This window comes from Onychostruthus taczanowskii, unplaced genomic scaffold (genome assembly GCF_017590055.1).
Source record: "Onychostruthus taczanowskii isolate IOZ18803 unplaced genomic scaffold, ASM1759005v1 scaffold74, whole genome shotgun sequence".
In the NCBI taxonomy this organism is placed as follows: domain Eukaryota; kingdom Metazoa; phylum Chordata; class Aves; order Passeriformes; family Passeridae; genus Onychostruthus; species Onychostruthus taczanowskii.
Genome location: NW_024505229.1, coordinates 4,014,529 through 4,031,639, shown reverse-complemented (window position 1 = coordinate 4,031,639; position 17,111 = coordinate 4,014,529). Strand labels below are relative to the sequence as shown.

The following is a 17,111-nucleotide window of genomic DNA, read 5'->3' as shown; positions in this document are numbered from 1 at the left end:
CTCCAAGTTTACAGGCAGCTTTACCCCATGTCCAGCATTTTGTACCCATTTGTTATCCTGCCAGCTTCATCCTGGTTTTCTTCATCCTTTATCATCCTCCTAATATTTACTGCCTGCTCCCAGGCCTCTCTCTGCTGATCCAAGCAAGGAGCCCTTTGGTGCTTTTTGACAAAACAAGCTCCCCTAGGATTTTTCTCAGCCTAATCACCTCCTCTACCTGTCTTCCTGGCCAAATCCCACCCTGCACACAGGCACTGGGTGCTCCAGGTGAGTCTCCTAGTGACAAACTAGACATTCCCCATCCTAACAGGAAATATACATTCTTGGTGCATTCCAGAATTTCCTTTATCTCCAGCACTGCAGTGCCCAGGTTCTGCTCATATCCTTCCTATGATTCACCAGCATGGCTGAGATTTTTTCCAGGTTGTAGAAGAACTTGTTGGTTTTAGTTTCTAAGTGCACAAACTTAAACATTGCTGTGGTGAATTCCATCTCCCTCACTTCTGTTTCCCTGATCCTGCAACCAGAGGGTCTTGGTGCTTGCTTGCACTAGGAGGGACACAGCCATTCTCTTCCCCAGATGGCCTCACACACAGAATCATGGAATGGTTTGGGTTGGAAAGGACCTTAAAGCTCACCATGTTCCAGCCCCTACTATAGGCAGGGACACCTTCCACTCCCAGTTGCTCCAAGCCCCATCCAGCCTGACCTTGGACACTTCCAGGGATCCAGGGGCAGCCACAGCTTCTCTGGGCACCCTATGCCAGGGCCTGCCCACCCTCACAGGGAACAATTTCCTCCCTGTATCCCATGTAACCCTGCCCTCTGGCAGTGGGAAACCATTCCTCCTTGTCCTGTCCCTCCAGTTCCTGATGAAAAGTTCCTCTCCATCTTCTTTAACTCTCCTTCCTCAACACTGCCACAACTGTGACAGTGCTGAGGGCAACAGAAACCACAGTGAATTTAGTCTTTGGTGTCCATTTGGTGCCATCTTTTGAAGAAGCCAAATAAGTGTCTTGTTTGTTCCACCTTAATACAGCCCTGAATCTCTCTAAGGTCCTGTCTGGTCCCTTTTCAGGATAAAAGGCTGGACATGTTTTAACACTGTGTGTTTTGGAAGAGAAATTTGAGTTACAGAGTCTGGGTGGAAGAAATTAACGGAGAGGAGGGTGGACCTAGGTGGGTGTCAGGCTCTTCCCCCAGGGAACAAGAGACAAGACAAAAGGAAATGGCCTCAAGTTGCACCAGCAGAGGTTTAGGTTGGATATTGGGAAAACTTCTTCCCTGAAAGGATTTCTCAGCCTTGGCACAGCTGCCCAAGGCAGTGGTGGAGTCCCCATCCCTTGGAGCAATTTAATGGTTTAGTGGTAGTCCTGGGGCAATAGTTGGACTTGATGATCTTAGTAGGCTTTTCCAACCTATGCAAGTCCATTATGCTATTCTATAAATGTCCACCCCTCCAGTATTTCCTTGATATTGTTTTGCACAGTCATCAAGTGCTTGTAAGAGGTGAGCAACAAACTGGAAGCTAATTTCCCTACTGGAAAGCACACAACAGAAAGGTAGTGAGGAATCACATCTTTGTGTCGGCCTCTTCTTGGAACAATCCAAGCATTCCCAGGTGTGCCACCCCTGGCTCAAAGGACAGGACATGTAGACAGCCCCAGGGACAATCTGCAATGCTAAGCCTGAGAAAGAATCCTTCTACTTAAAAGGGAAATCTGGAATTTTCTCTGCCTGCTTTTCCTTCGTAGTAAACTGTTTCAAACTTTCCCATGTTGTAAATAGGTCTTCTACATAATATAATCACTATCAACACCTTGATAAAATCTCTATTTTGTCATTCCTGAACCTTGATTCTTGTGATAGAATCACAAGAGGTACCGCACACCAAATTCCCTAAGAAGCTGTGAATATGGCCTGGGAGACTCCAAGTTTCTCCTGAAGCATTACCCATCCTTTCCTGATCTAGGAATCCACAACTTCTGTGCACTCCTCCCGTGCACTGCAGAGCCAAGCAGAGGTAGCACAGAGCATAATTTTGTGGGGAAATATTCCTACATTAGCAGAAAATCAGGGAGAGAACAGGGGACAGCCCAAACTTGTCATGGTTCAGACTGGATGTCTCACTGTGACTTATGCTGGCTGTGACACAGTCCTTTTTAACTGGGATATTGGCACAGTTCTGTTAGACCATATTCCACAGGGTTCTTGGGGCTGTAGAAAGAAAACAGTAGAAAAAAGTTTGCGTTTTCACCTCAGCATTAGAGAAGCTCTGGATATGTCTGCACTGACTGGTCCTTTGTGGGCCACCAACAACTGGTAGTGGGGATGTGTTTGTGAACCCTTGGGCCATGCTCTGGAGCTGGTTCCAGCCACCACAGTGTGGAATAGTGATGTACAGAATCACAGAACCCCAGAATTGTCTGGAGATCATCCAGTCTGGGTCCCTTGCCCAGACAGGGTCACCTGGTGACACAGGAACACTTCCAGGTGGGTTTGGGGTATCTCCAGAGAAGGAGACTTCACACCCTCCCTGGGCAGCTGTTCCAGTGCTCTGCCCTCCTCCATGCAAAGAAGCTCTTCCTCATGTTGAGGTGGAACTTCTTGGGGTTTAGTTTATGGCCACTGCTTCTCATCCTGTCATTAGACAGCACTAAAAAGAGTCTGGCACTATCCTCTGACACCCTTTGGAGGTATTTGTCTGGATTGATGGGATCCCCTCTCAGTGTTCTCTGGACTCACAAGGCCCAGCTCCTGCAGGCTCTCATCATCAGAGAGATGGTCCAGGCCCTGTGTGGTTCAGAGCACTGGCATGCTGTGTAGCTTGGCACACAGAAGCTCTTGGCAGCTCTGAATCCATTACTCCTCGATTTATTGGGGTCCCATCTCCGTAGCAAACAACTCCTTGAGGGCACTAATGAGTATTTCCAAACCACTGGCTTTGAAGCACTACAACAAGCATTAGAGGGGAGGGACAGAGACAGAGTCAGATTAAGCAGCTTTTCCAGGTACATTTACAAACTCTGGTAGAGCTGAGAAAGCTTTCCGTGCCCCCACCTCTCTCTTCGCCACCTGGGACCATCCATCTGCCTTTATTCTTCCCTATTAGCTGATAAAGACAACTGAACTTTGAATGGATTTTTCTAGCCTGTTATATTTCTCTTTCCTTCAGAGCCTGCAGAAGGAGAGGCTGAAAACTGATATTTTTATAATTTTCTAAGTTGTTCACTGAAGAGTGACCTTTCCCTCCTGGCCACAACAGGCGGTGGGTGTCTTGTGGCCAGTCAGAGAAATCGCTTCTCTCCCAAACCTAATGCATCTTTATCCAAAACCTTCTCTCCAAACACATGCTTACATGAGAGCAAGAGTGGAGAAGGCGATATATTTTGGGAAACTAACCAAATCCTGGCTGTGGGAAAACTCAGAAATACCTGAAAGCCCCTTGGATATCTTCCATGAGCCTGCCTGAGGGTGGCACCAGGTCCCTTGGGTGATGCAGAAGGTCCTGCACCTCATGGACTCACCATGTTTCACCAGCTTTCCTACAGCTTGTGAAAGGTGGGACCAGAATGACCATTCAGCCTGACTTAATTAATCTACCACTCTTTAGGGGATAGAATAAGGGCTACAGCAAAGGATTGCCACCCTGAGAAGGGTCAGATCAGTCACAACATAATGGAATTGTTGAGTTTGGAAAAGCCCTGTAAGTTCCCCCAGCACTGCCAAGGCCACGATTAGCCCATGTCCCCAAGCGCCACATCCAAATGTTTTTTAAATCCCTCCAGGGATGGTGATTACACCACTGTCCTGGGCAGCTGTGCCAGTGCCTGACCAACCTTTCCAGGAAGACATTTTCTCCAGTATCCAAAGTGAACCTCCCCTGGCCCAGCTTAAGGCCGTTTCCTCTTGACCTGACCCTTGTCCCCTGGCAGCAGAGCCTGATGCCTGACACCTCCCCCATCCTGTCAGGAGTTGTGCAGAACCAGCAGGTCCCCCCTGAGCCTCCTTCTCTCCAGGCTGAGCCCCCCAGCTCCCTCAGCCACTCCTGGTTCTCAAGCCCTTCCCCAGCTCTGTTCCCTTCCCTAAACACGCTCCAGCCCCTCAATGTCCTTCCTGAACTGAGGGGCCCAGAGCTGACCCCATGATTGGAGGTGTTGCCTCACCACTGCCCTGCACAGGGGGATGAAGTCACAGCAGTGCCAGAGGACACAGGAGTAGGGAGAGTTGCTCCAGTGGCTGAGAGAGGCCAATATTTCCTGCTTTTCCCATCTCCCCTTCTTGGCCAAAGCAGAAACAACAATACCACAATACCTGGAGATTCCCAGGAATCTCCAAAATTGCATGACCTCTACTCCCCCACCTAAAATGAGGCCAAACACACCTGTTCGTGAAACAGTAGCAGTCTTTTAAAGCATCAAAACCCAACACAGCAGGTGGAGCATTCTAGCTTCTTTGTGGTGTTTCAGACCATTACTTATTAAAACAATTAAGTCACTGGAGAACAACCTGGTTTGCATTCAGTTTTTGCTACTGAATGATTTGCTGCCCTTACAGGAGAGCAGAGTGTGTACTGTTAAATTAGGAGTGGAAAAGAATAAGTAATTTACAACTTAGAGAGGCTGCAAACCACTGGGTTGGGCAAGGCTCCAAGGCAGAAAAGGAGGTTAAGGGGGGACCTTCTGGCTCTCCACAGCCCCCTGACAGGAGGATGGAGCCAGGTGGAGGTAGAGCTGATTCCAGGGAACAAGTGATGGGACAAGAGGGAACACCCTCATCTTGTGCAGAGAGCTTTGCAAGCTGCCCGGAAATTTTCTGCCGGCACAGACACTGTTCTCTGGATTCCAGCTCTGCCTGCCCAGGAAACTGACCTGCTGATAGGGATGTCAAGTGCCAGCTCCCAGATACATGCAGGACCACAAGAACATGCCCTGGGATGTGTGAGGTCAGCCCAGCTCATGCAGCAGCATCTGGAATGACATGGGCTTGGACCCTGACATTCTAGGCCAGGTTGGACAGGCTGGAAGCAACCTGGTCTAGTGGAAGATGTCCCTGTCCATGGTAGGGGTTGGAATGGGATGAGATTTAAGGTCCCTTCAAACCCAAACCACTCCTTGATTTAGAGCAGAGTGGTTTGTCCTTGGAGCAACTTGCACAAGTCCTGTTTCTAAAAGAGCTGGAGAGGGACTTTGGACAAAGGCCGGGAGTGACAGGACAAAGAGCTTCCCACTGACAAAGGGTTAGATGGGGTATTGGGAAGGAATTCCTCTCCCTGTGAGGATGGTAAGGCCCTGGCCCAGGTTGCCCAGAGAAGCTGGGGCTGCCCTATGCCTGGAAACGTCCAATGTCAGGATGGCCGGAGCTTGGAGCGCCCTGGAATAGTGGAAAGTGTCCTTGCCCGTAGCGAGGCGCGGCCCTGGATGGAATTTAAGGCCCATCCCACCCAACACATCCCTCGCTCTGAGAGTTCGCTCCTCACGGCTGGGCAACAACCCACTACGTCACAGCGCCTGTCAATCAGCGCCGGGGGCGGGGCCAGGGCATGGCGCACGCGCAGATACGTCCCTACTACGAGCCTAGTCCCGCCCTCCACTGCCATTGGCCGGCTCGGGGCCGCCGCAACCAATCGCGCGCGGGGAGGTGGTGGGGCCGGGCAAGATGGAGGAGTACGCTCGCGAGCCCTGGTGAGGGGATCGGGGATCGGGGATCGGGGATCGGGATCGGGATCGGGATCGGGATCGGGAATGGGGAGGGGGATGGGGATCGGGATCTGCGAGCGCCGGGAAGGGGCGGGGGAGCGGTGCGGGCGCGCTCCGCTGCCGCTCCCGGTCGGGGGGGGCGGGGTTGACCTTGGTGGGGCCCCGTGAGGGAGGCGGGGGAGGCCGTGCCGGTCGTGCCGCGGGGCGCGTTCGGAGCCTGGGCAGCCAGGGCCCTCCGCTGCCGAGCCCCGCGCGGCCCCCCGGAGCGGCGAGGAGCCGGCGGGGTCCTGCGACCTGCACGGCTAATGCGCCTCCGGGGGCGGCGGGCCCGGCGCTGACGGTCCCACGTTCGGTCCTTCAGCAGCCCCTTACTCGCAACCTTGCCTCCGTCCCAAGCCTTCCCTTATCCTTAGTGCCTCCTCATTCTAAGTCCCCCATCATCGGCTTCCCTGTCCTCAATTCCCCCTTGTCCTCAGCTCCTCACATTCTCGGTCCCTTCCTCATCCCCCCCAGGCTGCCCCCGTCCTCCTCCACTCCCCATCTCAAATCATCCATCCTCAGTCGCTCCTCATTCTCAGCTCGCCTCATGTCTCCCCGCGATGTACAGCCCCTCCAATCCTCAATCCCCCCTTCATCCTCACCCGCCATCTCAGTCCCCCCATCCTCAGTCTTCCCTCTCATCCAAAGCCATCCCGATTCTCAGTGCCACCATCTTCTATCTCAGTCTCCTATCTCAGCCTTGCTTTCATCTACGGCCCACCTCACTCTCAGCATCTCCCACACCCCACCTCAGCTTTCTTTCATCCTTAATTCATCTTCAGCCTCCCCTCAGTCCCCAAGTCTTCCCTCATCCTTGGCCCCCCCAGGCTCCCCTCACACCTCCCGTGGCTCTGCCCTCTCCCTCTCCATTTCCATAAGCCTAGCCTGGCCCCCTCCATGCCAAGCTGGCAGTGTCTGAATCCTGTCACGGTTCAGCACTGTCTTTCTAGACCTACCAAGCCACATTTGGTTGCGAGTCAAATGTTGTATTTGTAGTAGTAAAAGGATTAAATGCAAGCTCAGGTGCAGGGTTACTGAATCATGGGCAGAGTTTCTCATCACGGTGAGGGACTTGGGACAAGGGCCTGGAGTCACAGGCAGGACAGAGGGGAATGGCTTCCCACTGCCAGAGGGCAAGGTTAGATGGGATAGTGGGAAAAAATTCTTCCTTGTGTCATGAGGCCTTGGCTCAGGTTGCTCAGAGAAGCTGTGGCTGCCCCATCCCTGGCAGTGTCCAAGGCCATGTTGGACACTGGGGCTTGGAGCAATGTGGGATGGTGGAAGGTGTCCCTGCCCATGGCAGGGGGAGGAATAGGATGAGCTTCCAGGTCTCTTCCAGCCCAAACCAGTCTGAGATTCTGCTCACCTTTGCAGACAGAGACCTGCAACTGTTCATGAGGCTTTTACCAAACTTTGCAGATTGCTCTGCTGATATGTATTAAGTTTGTCCAGACATCACCCCTGCCTTTTCACAGCAAAACATCTGGGACATGAGCACAGTAAATAGTATTTATTAATAGATTGCTGTGGGCTCCAGGTAATCCCAGAATTACTTAGGTTGGAAAAGACCTGTCAGACTATCATATCCCACCTGTGACCCATTGTCAACCTGTGACCCCACCTTGTGAACCAGACCAGAGCACTGAGTGCCATGTCCATTCATTCCTTGAACACCTCCAGGGATGGGGATTCCACCACCTCCCTAGGCAGTCCCTTCTGATGCCTGACAGTTCTTTCTGTTGAGAAATTCCTCTGATATCTCCTGACCCTCCCCAGGCACAGCATGAAGCTGTGTCCTTAATGCTGCGCAGTTGGGATGTTCTGCTGCCAAGCCATGTGGGGCTGTTGGTGTACCCCACTGTTCTGGCCCCTTGGCTGCTGGTCACCCTGTGGTCCTCCTGTTATCCAGCCCTTGGGAGCTGCCATCCTGGAGTCAGGCTGGGTCCCTATGAACCATTGGCACAGAGAAAATGCCCCTTTGTTAATTTAAACTGTGGTGGCCTCTAATTCCAGTGGTTACCCAGCCTTCAGGAAAGCTGCAGGATGCCATGGGACTTGGAGGGAGGACTCACCCCTCTCCCAGGCTGCCAAAGCTGGTGTGTGGCTGTCCCGTAGCCCTGGGAAAAGTGAAGTCTTGCCTCTGCTCTCCTCATCTTTGAGAAATTTCTGGTGCCATCAGGAGCAGGAACCCAACCTCATCCACGTGTCATTTCCGTATAGGCAGGGCTCCCTTCTGAGTCAGGGAAACAATTAACAGTAATGCTTTGCTTGTAGATAAGTGCCAGATTAACAATGGAATAATCTCTTTTCTTCTCCAATTCTTTATGAGGTCAGACGGTGCCAGGGCTGGGGGTATTTTGCATAAACTCTGAGGGAGTTTGGGGAAGCTGACACATGCTGGCTCTGCTGGGATCAAAGATGTTCTCTCATTTAAAAGCTGCTCAGAAAAGTTTGGAGAGTAGTTTAAAAGGAAAATTAGGAACCCTGAAGGTAACAGTTAATGAGGTTAAAGAGGGAAGCATTCCCTGATTGGGATCTCATTAACAAGGCTTCAAGAAAAAAGCAGCCATGATTTGCAGATTGGAATTCCTTGACTTTATGGATAAGGGAAGCCCACTTTACATAATCCATTTAGATTTCCAAAAAGCCTTTTAACGAGATCACTCTCAGAGAGTTAACAAAGGAAGAGGTTTGGGATGTGTTATTCATAGCAGAGGAGATAAAAATCTGCACAGGATTTGTAAGAACAAAACAACAAAAAAATCCCTGAGAAAAATGAAGTGAGTTGCTTTTCATCTTGGCATCTTTGACAAGAGTGTGCCTGGAACCTTTTCCTGATGCAGGAAAAAGTGGAAGGAAAACAAACTGTTGAATTATTGAATGTTGGCTGAGGGAGTTGTAATGAGATAAGATGAGACCATATGCAGGCACGGCAGACAAACAGGAGGTGATGGAGGATAAAATACACCCCCCTGCTTCGTGAGGCCTCGTGGGTTTGGGACCTGGATGTAGCTGTCACTGGGGACATTCAGTGGTGACACTTGGGTGGGGTCCTGGTGCCTTGGGAGCAACCCAGCAATGCAAGGTACAAAAGCAAAGCCAACCTTGAGTGTGACCTGTGCACGCAGGAGTTCTCTTTGTAGGGAGCAGGGCTGGCTGTGGAGGAGGAGGTTTGGAAGTAGGTTGTGAACATGAGGAGTCTGGGAGAACACTCAGGGAGGGACTGAAAAATAGAGATACTTTCTCCAGGAAGAAAACACCTTGTGGCAAAGCCTGCAGCCCAGTGAGGGGGGTTTGTCACCCCTTGCTAGAGGAGGTCTGTAAGATGGGGAAGTAGCAGGTCAGGGTTGATGTCCTCATGTGCAGGAGCTGGAAGCTGTAGGGGATCCTCAGGAACAGAAACATGACATTACAAGTGAAATTGGAAGTGCTTATTGATGCTCCTGCCTGACAGAAACACTGAGCTTGCCATGGTGCTCAGATTTGTGACCTGCATGCTGTTGTAGGCTGACTTTTGCATTTTCTGATGATTGGCAGTGTAGGAGTTAAATCACCTGAGTGCTTGGCTGGAAGATCTAGATACAAGAGGAAAGAAACCAAACAACTTTGTTATTCTGTGCTCTGAAATTACCCACAGTGACAGCAGAAGTTAATGGCATCTTAAAGCTCACCTAATTCAGGAGTTTGGTTTAGGGTTGCAAGGCTCCAGTTCTTGGCAGAGGTTCTGAACCTGTAAATAAGTGTCCCTTGGCAGGTACTGACAGCCTGGGCTGCAGGAAGGTTTTATGCAAGGTTCTAAACCTTGCAAGGCTTTCCTGGCTGCTCTGTGGTACTGGAGTAGGAATTGTGGATGCTATACCTCTGAGGGGATCTCTCTTTTGTTTGAATGGACTTCAGAGATCCAGGATGCATCAGGAAAAACCTTTCCAGCTCAGCAAAGATGACTTTGAAGTCTCACTTAAATAAGCAGAACTAATGAAAAGGACGAGTGATTCAATAAAAAGTGTTTTGTGCTACCTGGGAGCTGCGTCTCATGGAATCTGGGCCTAAGTTCTTTGTAGGTCAAGAGAAGAATGAGGTCAGGGAATTTAAAGCTATTGACACTATGTAAATAGTGTAGGGCAGAGCTGGAATTCTACAGGAGTTTTCCATGGTAGAAGTATGTCTCTTGCCTTGTGTGAGAGTTCAGGCATTTCTGTATATTTGGTACTTCTCACTCCGGGGAAGTAGGCCAGGAGGCTCTGGCAAAGGTTGAGTCTGTTTTGCTGTAATATTCTTGATTTTTTTGTTGCTGCCTGCTCAGTTAGCTGGATGTGAGATGGTATAGCCACCAGGCTCAATCTTCACCCCAGTTATACCAGTGCTGCCTCCATCCCACTGCTTACATGGTTTAACATGATGGGATTTAATATTTTCATCTCTATTTTTCTTTCCAGTCCCTGGAGGATAGTGGATGACTGTGGAGGGGCCTTCACCATGGGGGCCATAGGAGGGGGCATTTTCCAGGCTATCAAAGGCTTCCGAAATTCCCCAGTGGTGAGTAAAATCCTCTGAAGGTGCATTGCAGTCTTGCCTCCACTGTCCTTCCCCAGGGAGTGTGGCAGTGAAGGGGAAGGAGAACAAATCCCTGTGCAGGGAGCAGGGCTGATTAAAGACCTCTACACTGTTAATCCAGACCATGAGAATCTGTCCTGGTTCAGAATCGATGGGGGTTCATCTTTTGGGATAAAATTGCTGCTTCCCCGTTTGCTCTGGTGGCCGCAGTGGGACACTGGTCACTTGTTCCTCCCTAACTGATGAACATTTCCCTCAGGATGAGGAAGTGCAGCAGGAAAGATCCATCTGCCTGTGGTTCTGTCTCCATGGAGGGACATGAAGCCTAGGCTCTCCTTCCTCGCCTGGCCTTTCCCTTTCTTTTAAAACATGGAACGACTCAAAGAAAGAATCTTTTTCTCCTTCAGATTTATATTAAAGGGTATATTTTTCTTTAATTAATCTCTTTTTAATTTTTGCCATTTTTATTAGCTCAATTTTTTAATGCTGAGACTTGGTTTCAATGCAGGAGTGAGTAAACATGGAAGGAAGTTTTGCTCATACAAGTCGGTTTTCACTTTGGGATATCTGCTGCAAAATTTTGGCTATAAACCCATTGCAGAGACATTTGATAAATTAAGATTCAATTGCTGCTTGAACATTAGTTTTAAAATTTCTCTGACTTCACAGATAAGGTGTTTTTGATGTTAGTCTGACAATAAGCTGTTGGTTTGAGGTGGGTTTAATAAATGTTTCCAAACTAGTCAGATCCTGCAGACACTTCACTTGCAAAGGACTATGTGCTTAATTAGAGTCTTAATTTTGCGTAGGACTTGCTAAATATACCTATCCCCACTTCTGAGTGATTGTAACAAAAATAAAACTTGGTGGATATTCTTTAAACTGTGTTAAAGTGTGGGAGAACGTGTAACTGTTCTGTGGGGTCTGGGTGACATGTTGAGTATTGGACTCTGGAAGGCTCAGCATGACTTTGCTTCTCTTGACTACAAAGACACTTACAATTGCACCTACAGGAATGACTAAACATAGGACAGCCAGTGGAATTGTCCAGCAGCTGGGAAGAAAAATTATACATGTGAAAAATCACTGCTTATCCTGATAAAATGTTACTGTCATGTCTCCTTCAGTCCCACTCAGACTGTGAACCCAGATTGTTTCCTGCCTGGTGACTGCAATTCCCATCTGTACCTGACAGAATATTGTATGGGAGTGATAAATAGTGAAATAGGTGTAAAGTACACTTTGTCCCAGCTCCTTACAGCTGCTGAGGGGGCTCAGAAATGTGTTGGGCCTGTGGCAGGGTTTTGCAATACAGACTCAGCTTGGCTGTAAGATTTTACTGTTTTATTTTGACTGAATTCTCCTATTTTAGGGTGTAAACCACCGGCTGCGGGGCAGTTTGACGGCTATTAAAACCAGAGCTCCACAACTGGGAGGTAATGAATTTTGGGGGTTTGTTGCACAGAATTGACTGTTGTTAGATAACAGAGTTTGGGAATGTAACATGGTGCAGCTGCACCGACACCTGCGCTGAGTTTCAGCAGGTTTGTTAGCCCAAGCAACGGGTAAATACAGTTCTGATATATCCAAAATGGGTTTGGTTGGGGAGAAACAGTCTGTGTTTCTGGAGTGATAAGCCAGCTGTAATAACTGGTCATATCTTAAACAGCAGAGTTCCCTGGAGCCTCTTCATGATGTGGAGAGGGTTAAGATAAAACTAGCTCATTACAAGAAGTGATCCAGCTTGGATGAAAAATAGAACTTGGGGGTGTTCATGCATGTGCTGTAGGATGCCAAGCTCCTGAGGCCACAGGAGCAGGGTTGGGTGAGTTGTGAGGTGTGACATGACTCTGCATCATTGTCTGTAAGGAAGTATGTTAAAAAGGGATAAATCTGGAAGTTCCCTTAGCTAATCCGACTTTGTTAGGATGAAAGTTCCATTTTAATCACAGTTTGATAAATTTTCTGTAGTTAATTGTAGATTAGTGAGATCATATGTAAAATGGGGAAGAGGGGAATGATGACATGTCAAGTTGGAAATTTCCCTGCATTGATTTTAACCTGTATTTGGCTCTTCATGAGTTTGAATTTACTTCATGTCTGAAAGGGAGCACAGTAACACCACAGCATCTGTTGTGCAGCATAACTGGCTTCTCTGCTCTCTCCAAAGTGGCTTTGGTTTGATTTGGAACAGGGAGCTTTGCTGTCTGGGGAGGTCTCTTCTCCATGATTGACTGCAGTATGGTCAGAATGAGAGGGAAGGAAGATCCCTGGAATTCCATCACGAGTGGAGCCCTGACTGGAGCCATTTTAGCTGCAAGAAGTAAGAAACTGGGGACATTAGTTGAAAATCTCCTATTCTCTAAATGTACAGTTCTCATTGTTATGGCAAAGCAACAGTCTGTGACACCCTGATTGGAATTTGCTGTCTCAGATGCTGAAAAATAATCTAAAACTTTTTCCCTGTGCTTAGGAAAGTAATAATCAGGCTCCCAAATGTTTCCAGTGTTCCTTAAAGGGAGGACAGGGGGGAGTTGCCCAGTAATTATCCCTTAATGCAGCTTAATGGATGCAAAATTACTGCTCTGAGTCTGTTTTAGGAGAGGTTAAGGCACACAGAGGGTGGTGAGGCCCCGACACAGGTTACCCAGAGCAGCTGTGGCTGTCCCATCCCTAGAAGTGTTCAAGGCCACGTTGGATAGGGCTTGAAGCAACCTGGGATAGTGGAAGGTGTCCCTGCCCATGGCAGGTAGGGTGGAACGAAATGATCTTCAGGGTCCCTTCCAGCCCAAACCATCCTGGGATTCAATGGATTCTAACACACAGCAAAGAAATTAAGTGTTGGTTTGTGCTTTTCATTTCCAGATGGCCCTGTTGCCATGGTTGGATCTGCTGCGATGGGGGGAATTCTCCTGGCCCTGATCGAAGGAGCTGGCATTCTGCTGACAAGATTTGCCTCCACACAATTCCCAAATGGTAAGGAGCCAGCAGAGGATGTGTCACAAGGATTTGCTTTGCTGATGTGCCCCTGGCAGTCATCTTATCCTAGAGTGAATCTGCACTGCCCTGCCAGCTCCTGAGGCTCTGGAAAGCCAAGGAGGAGCTGCAGGTGCTGATGGCATGAGATTATCTCCCGCTGGGAGATGGGAGGTGGCATGGCTGAGAGCAGGGATGTCCCTGCTATCCCTATTCAGGAGACTTATTCAGAGAGTTCCTTGGGAAGTAGTCACCAGGGCACACTGCTGGCTCATGTTCAGCCGGCTGTCAACCCATACCCCCAGGTCCCTATCTGCCTGTCCAGCTACACTGTCCCCAGCCTATAACACTGCAGGGAGTTACTGTGGCCAAAATGCAGACTTGGCACTTGGACTTACTGAACTTCATCCTGTTAGACTCAGCCCATCCATTCAACCATTCCAAGTTTCTCTGCAGAGCCTTCCTACCTTCTAACAAATGGACACACAATCCTAGCTTAGTGTCATCTGCAGATTTACTAATGAAAGACTCAATTCCCTCATCCATATCATCAATAAAAATATTGAACAGAGCTGGCCCCAGCACAGAGCCCTGAGGGACGCCACTGGTGACTGGACACCAGCACCAGTGAGCCAGGGCTGTTGGTAAATGATGGAGAGTGGCTTGGCAAACTCATCTGCCAGCTCCCTCATCACCCAGGGGTGGATCCCATCTGGTCCCATGGATTTATGAATATCCAAGCAGCTCAGCAGTTCTCTGGCTGACTCCTCTTGGATAATGGGGGGACCATTCTGCTCCCTGATATGATCGAGCAACCCAAGAGGACAGAAGGCAAGTCTTCTCACTAAAAACAGACAAAGGCGTTAAGCACCTCTGCCCTCTCCTCATTTGCAGTTACTAAGTTCCCTTCTGCATCTAATAAAGAACAAAGGTTAGTCTTACTCTTCCTTTTACCACTAATATATTTATAAAACCATTTTTTATTATCCTTTACAAAAGTCACCATTTTAAGTTCAAACTGAGCTTTAGCATCCCTAATTTTTTTCTTACATACTCTAGCAGCCCTCTTAAATACCACCTGAGAAACTGGACCCTCCTTCCAAAGATAATACATCCTTTTTTAGTTCCTGAGTTCCTTCAAAATCTCCTTGCCTGTCCAGGCTGGATGTTTGCCTTGCTGACTTGTCTTTTGACACACAGGGACAGTCTGTTCCTGTGCCCTCAAGATCTCCATTTTGAAGCATGCCCACCCTTCCTGAACTCCTTTATTTTTAAGGAAGACTTCCTGAGGAACTCTCTGAATAAGTCTCCTGAATAGGCCAAAGTCTGCCCTCCAAAAATCCAGTGTAAAAGTCTTATTAATGTTCCTCTTGACTTCACCAAATATTGAGAATTTTATAATTACATTATCACTGTGCCCCAAGTGGCCTCCAACCACCACATCTGTCACCAACCCATCTCTATTTGCAAATAACAGATCTAACATAGTCCATCCCCTGGTGGTTCACCCACCAGCTGCGACAACCCAAATCATTCCACAATTCCATGGATTCTATGAAACTCTGAGAGAAGTGGTTTGTCTTTGGAGCAGCTTGAGCAGCATACTTTTCCTAAAAGAGAGCTGAAAAGAGGTTTTGGACAGATTATCCTTTACAAAAGTCACCATTTTAAGTTCAAACTGAGCTTTAGCATCCCTAATTTTTTTCTTACATACTCTAGCAGCCCTCTTAAATACCACCTGAGAAACTGGACCCTCCTTCCAAAGATAATACATCCTTTTTTAGTTCCTGAGTTCCTTCAAAATCTCCTTGCCTGTCCAGGCTGGATGTTTGCCTTGCTGACTTGTCTTTTGACACACAGGGACAGTCTGTTCCTGTGCCCTCAAGATCTCCATTTTGAAGCATGCCCACCCTTCCTGAACTCCTTTATTTTTAAGGAAGACTTCCTGAGGAACTCTCTGAATAAGTCTCCTGAATAGGCCAAAGTCTGCCCTCCAAAAATCCAGTGTAAAAGTCTTATTAATGTTCCTCTTGACTTCACCAAATATTGAGAATTTTATAATTACATTATCACTGTGCCCCAAGTGGCCTCCAACCACCACATCTGTCACCAACCCATCTCTATTTGCAAATAACAGATCTAACATAGTCCCTCCCCTGGTGGTTCACCCACCAGTTGCGACAACCCAAATCATTCCACAATTCCATGGATTCTATGAAACTCTGAGAGAAGTGGTTTGTCTTTGGAGCAGCTTGAGCAGCATACTTTTCCTAAAAGAGAGCTGAAAAGAGGTTTTGGACAGGGTCCTGGAGGGACAGGACAAGGGGGAATGGCTTCCCACTGCCAGAAGGCAGGGTGAGGTGGGATATTGGGAAGAAATTCTTCCCTGTGAGGGTGGTGAGCCCCTGGCCCAGGTTTTCCAGAGAAGCTGTGGCTGCCCCATGCCTGGAAATGTCCAAGGCCAGGTTGTATGGGGCTTGGAGCAACCTGGACACTAGTGGAAAGTGTCCTTGCCATGGCAGGGAGTAGAATTGGATAAGCTTTAAGGTCTTTTCCAAGCCCAACCAGTTTTTGATTCTATGCAATTTTTGAAATTTTTTATGAAAAGGGTTTGGTTTTTTGCTTTTTTTTTTTTTTTATGAAACCCAAACAATTCCAGGGTTTATGATTCATTTTAAGAGGGATTTATATAAACAAACCAGCTGTGAGTTCTGTTAATAGGAAGAATCTCCTGCATTTTGGTATTTATTTGCCTTTTCCCCTGTCCCTCCTCCAGGCCCACAGTTGTCAGAGGATCCATCCCAGCTCCAGCCACCTCCATTCAGTGACTACCGACAGTATCAATGATGGTCCCCAAGCACCTCCTCCTGCTCCTCTTCCTCCTCCTCCTCTTTCTCTTCCTTCCCTGTTCCTGAGTGGTCCCACCTGGAGGATGTGGAGGGGGTTTGTACTTACACCAGTGGTTGTTCCTTACACACCGTGCCAGGAGGACCTGCAGCATTTCTCAACGTCAAACTGCTCAGGAGAACTTTTAGAAAAGAAAATCTATTTATTCCTGATATATTCCATTGCTGTAATGTTACACATGTCTGGTAGAATACAAGGAAGTTTGAGACAAGGACCAAATGGAGTCTTGTCATCCTTTGGACACAGACTGGAGTGAAAGTCTTGGAGTCTCCTCTGGGATGTTGCGCCTGCAGTGAATGCAGCTGGAATGTAGCCTCTTCCCTGTTAGATTTAGGTTATGGGGCTGGAGGGGGAAGCATTGCACCTGCTGCCAGCACAGCCTCCTGCTTTTCATCTCAGATCTTGGCCTGAGCAGTTACCACATCTGCTCTGTGGTTTTGTCCTTAAACTCCAGCTGTGGAAGCCCCTTCCCTCTTGCCAGCAGTTACGAAATGACATCCAGTGAGGTTTTTTGTTGTAACTTGTTAATTAACTAACTGACACCATTGCTTGCTGGCAGCTCCTGATACAGTATGGAGCCTGGGTGATTTCCAAAGCTGGGCTACATCCAAACAGCTCAGCAAAAGGACACCCTCACCTCTGGGGGATGGCAGGGACAAGTGGCACAGGGGCTGTAGTGGCTCTGCCTACACTCCTTCACCCATAGGTCAGGCTATGGCCTTCTGCTGCGTGAGTTGGGCCTTACTGTGCTGACCTCTGCCCCTCCAAAGCCCCTGATAATCACTGTCCCTTGTGCACCAGGAGAAGCCTCTGTCCTGCACTGCCCCCACCCTAGACAGCCTGTGACACCTCTCCTGCCCTACTGAGCCCCAAGGGAAGTCACAGTAGTGGAGCTGTCACCAGCCAGGGCTGTGTTTCCTGCCCTGTCATCACCAC

General features: G+C 48.6%; 1 protein-coding gene across 1 annotated transcript; it reads left to right on the top strand.

The window, feature by feature from the left end:
• The first annotated feature begins 5,588 nt into the window (after window positions 1-5,588).
• On the top strand, window positions 5,589-16,389 carry TIMM17A (translocase of inner mitochondrial membrane 17A). Its single transcript, XM_041422676.1, has 6 exons — window positions 5,589-5,684; window positions 10,175-10,274; window positions 11,665-11,728; window positions 12,487-12,615; window positions 13,158-13,268; window positions 16,045-16,389. Exons 1-6 carry the CDS (start codon window positions 5,659-5,661, stop codon window positions 16,113-16,115), a joined length of 501 nt encoding a protein of 166 aa, XP_041278610.1. The 5' UTR covers window positions 5,589-5,658; the 3' UTR covers window positions 16,116-16,389.
• The last annotated feature ends 722 nt before the right edge of the window (window positions 16,390-17,111 follow it).

What these genes read in the sequence shown, in the direction of transcription:
- TIMM17A (XM_041422676.1), top strand. Translation starts at nt 5,659, where the DNA reads ATGGAGGAGTACGCTCGCGAGCCCTG. An exon ending in GCTTCCGAAATTCCCCAGTG is followed by an intron (nt 10,275 to 11,664) that starts GTGAGTAAAATC and finishes CTCCTATTTTAG; the next exon opens with GGTGTAAACCACCGGCTGCG. An exon ending in CAGAGCTCCACAACTGGGAG is followed by an intron (nt 11,729 to 12,486) that starts GTAATGAATTTT and finishes GATTTGGAACAG; the next exon opens with GGAGCTTTGCTGTCTGGGGA.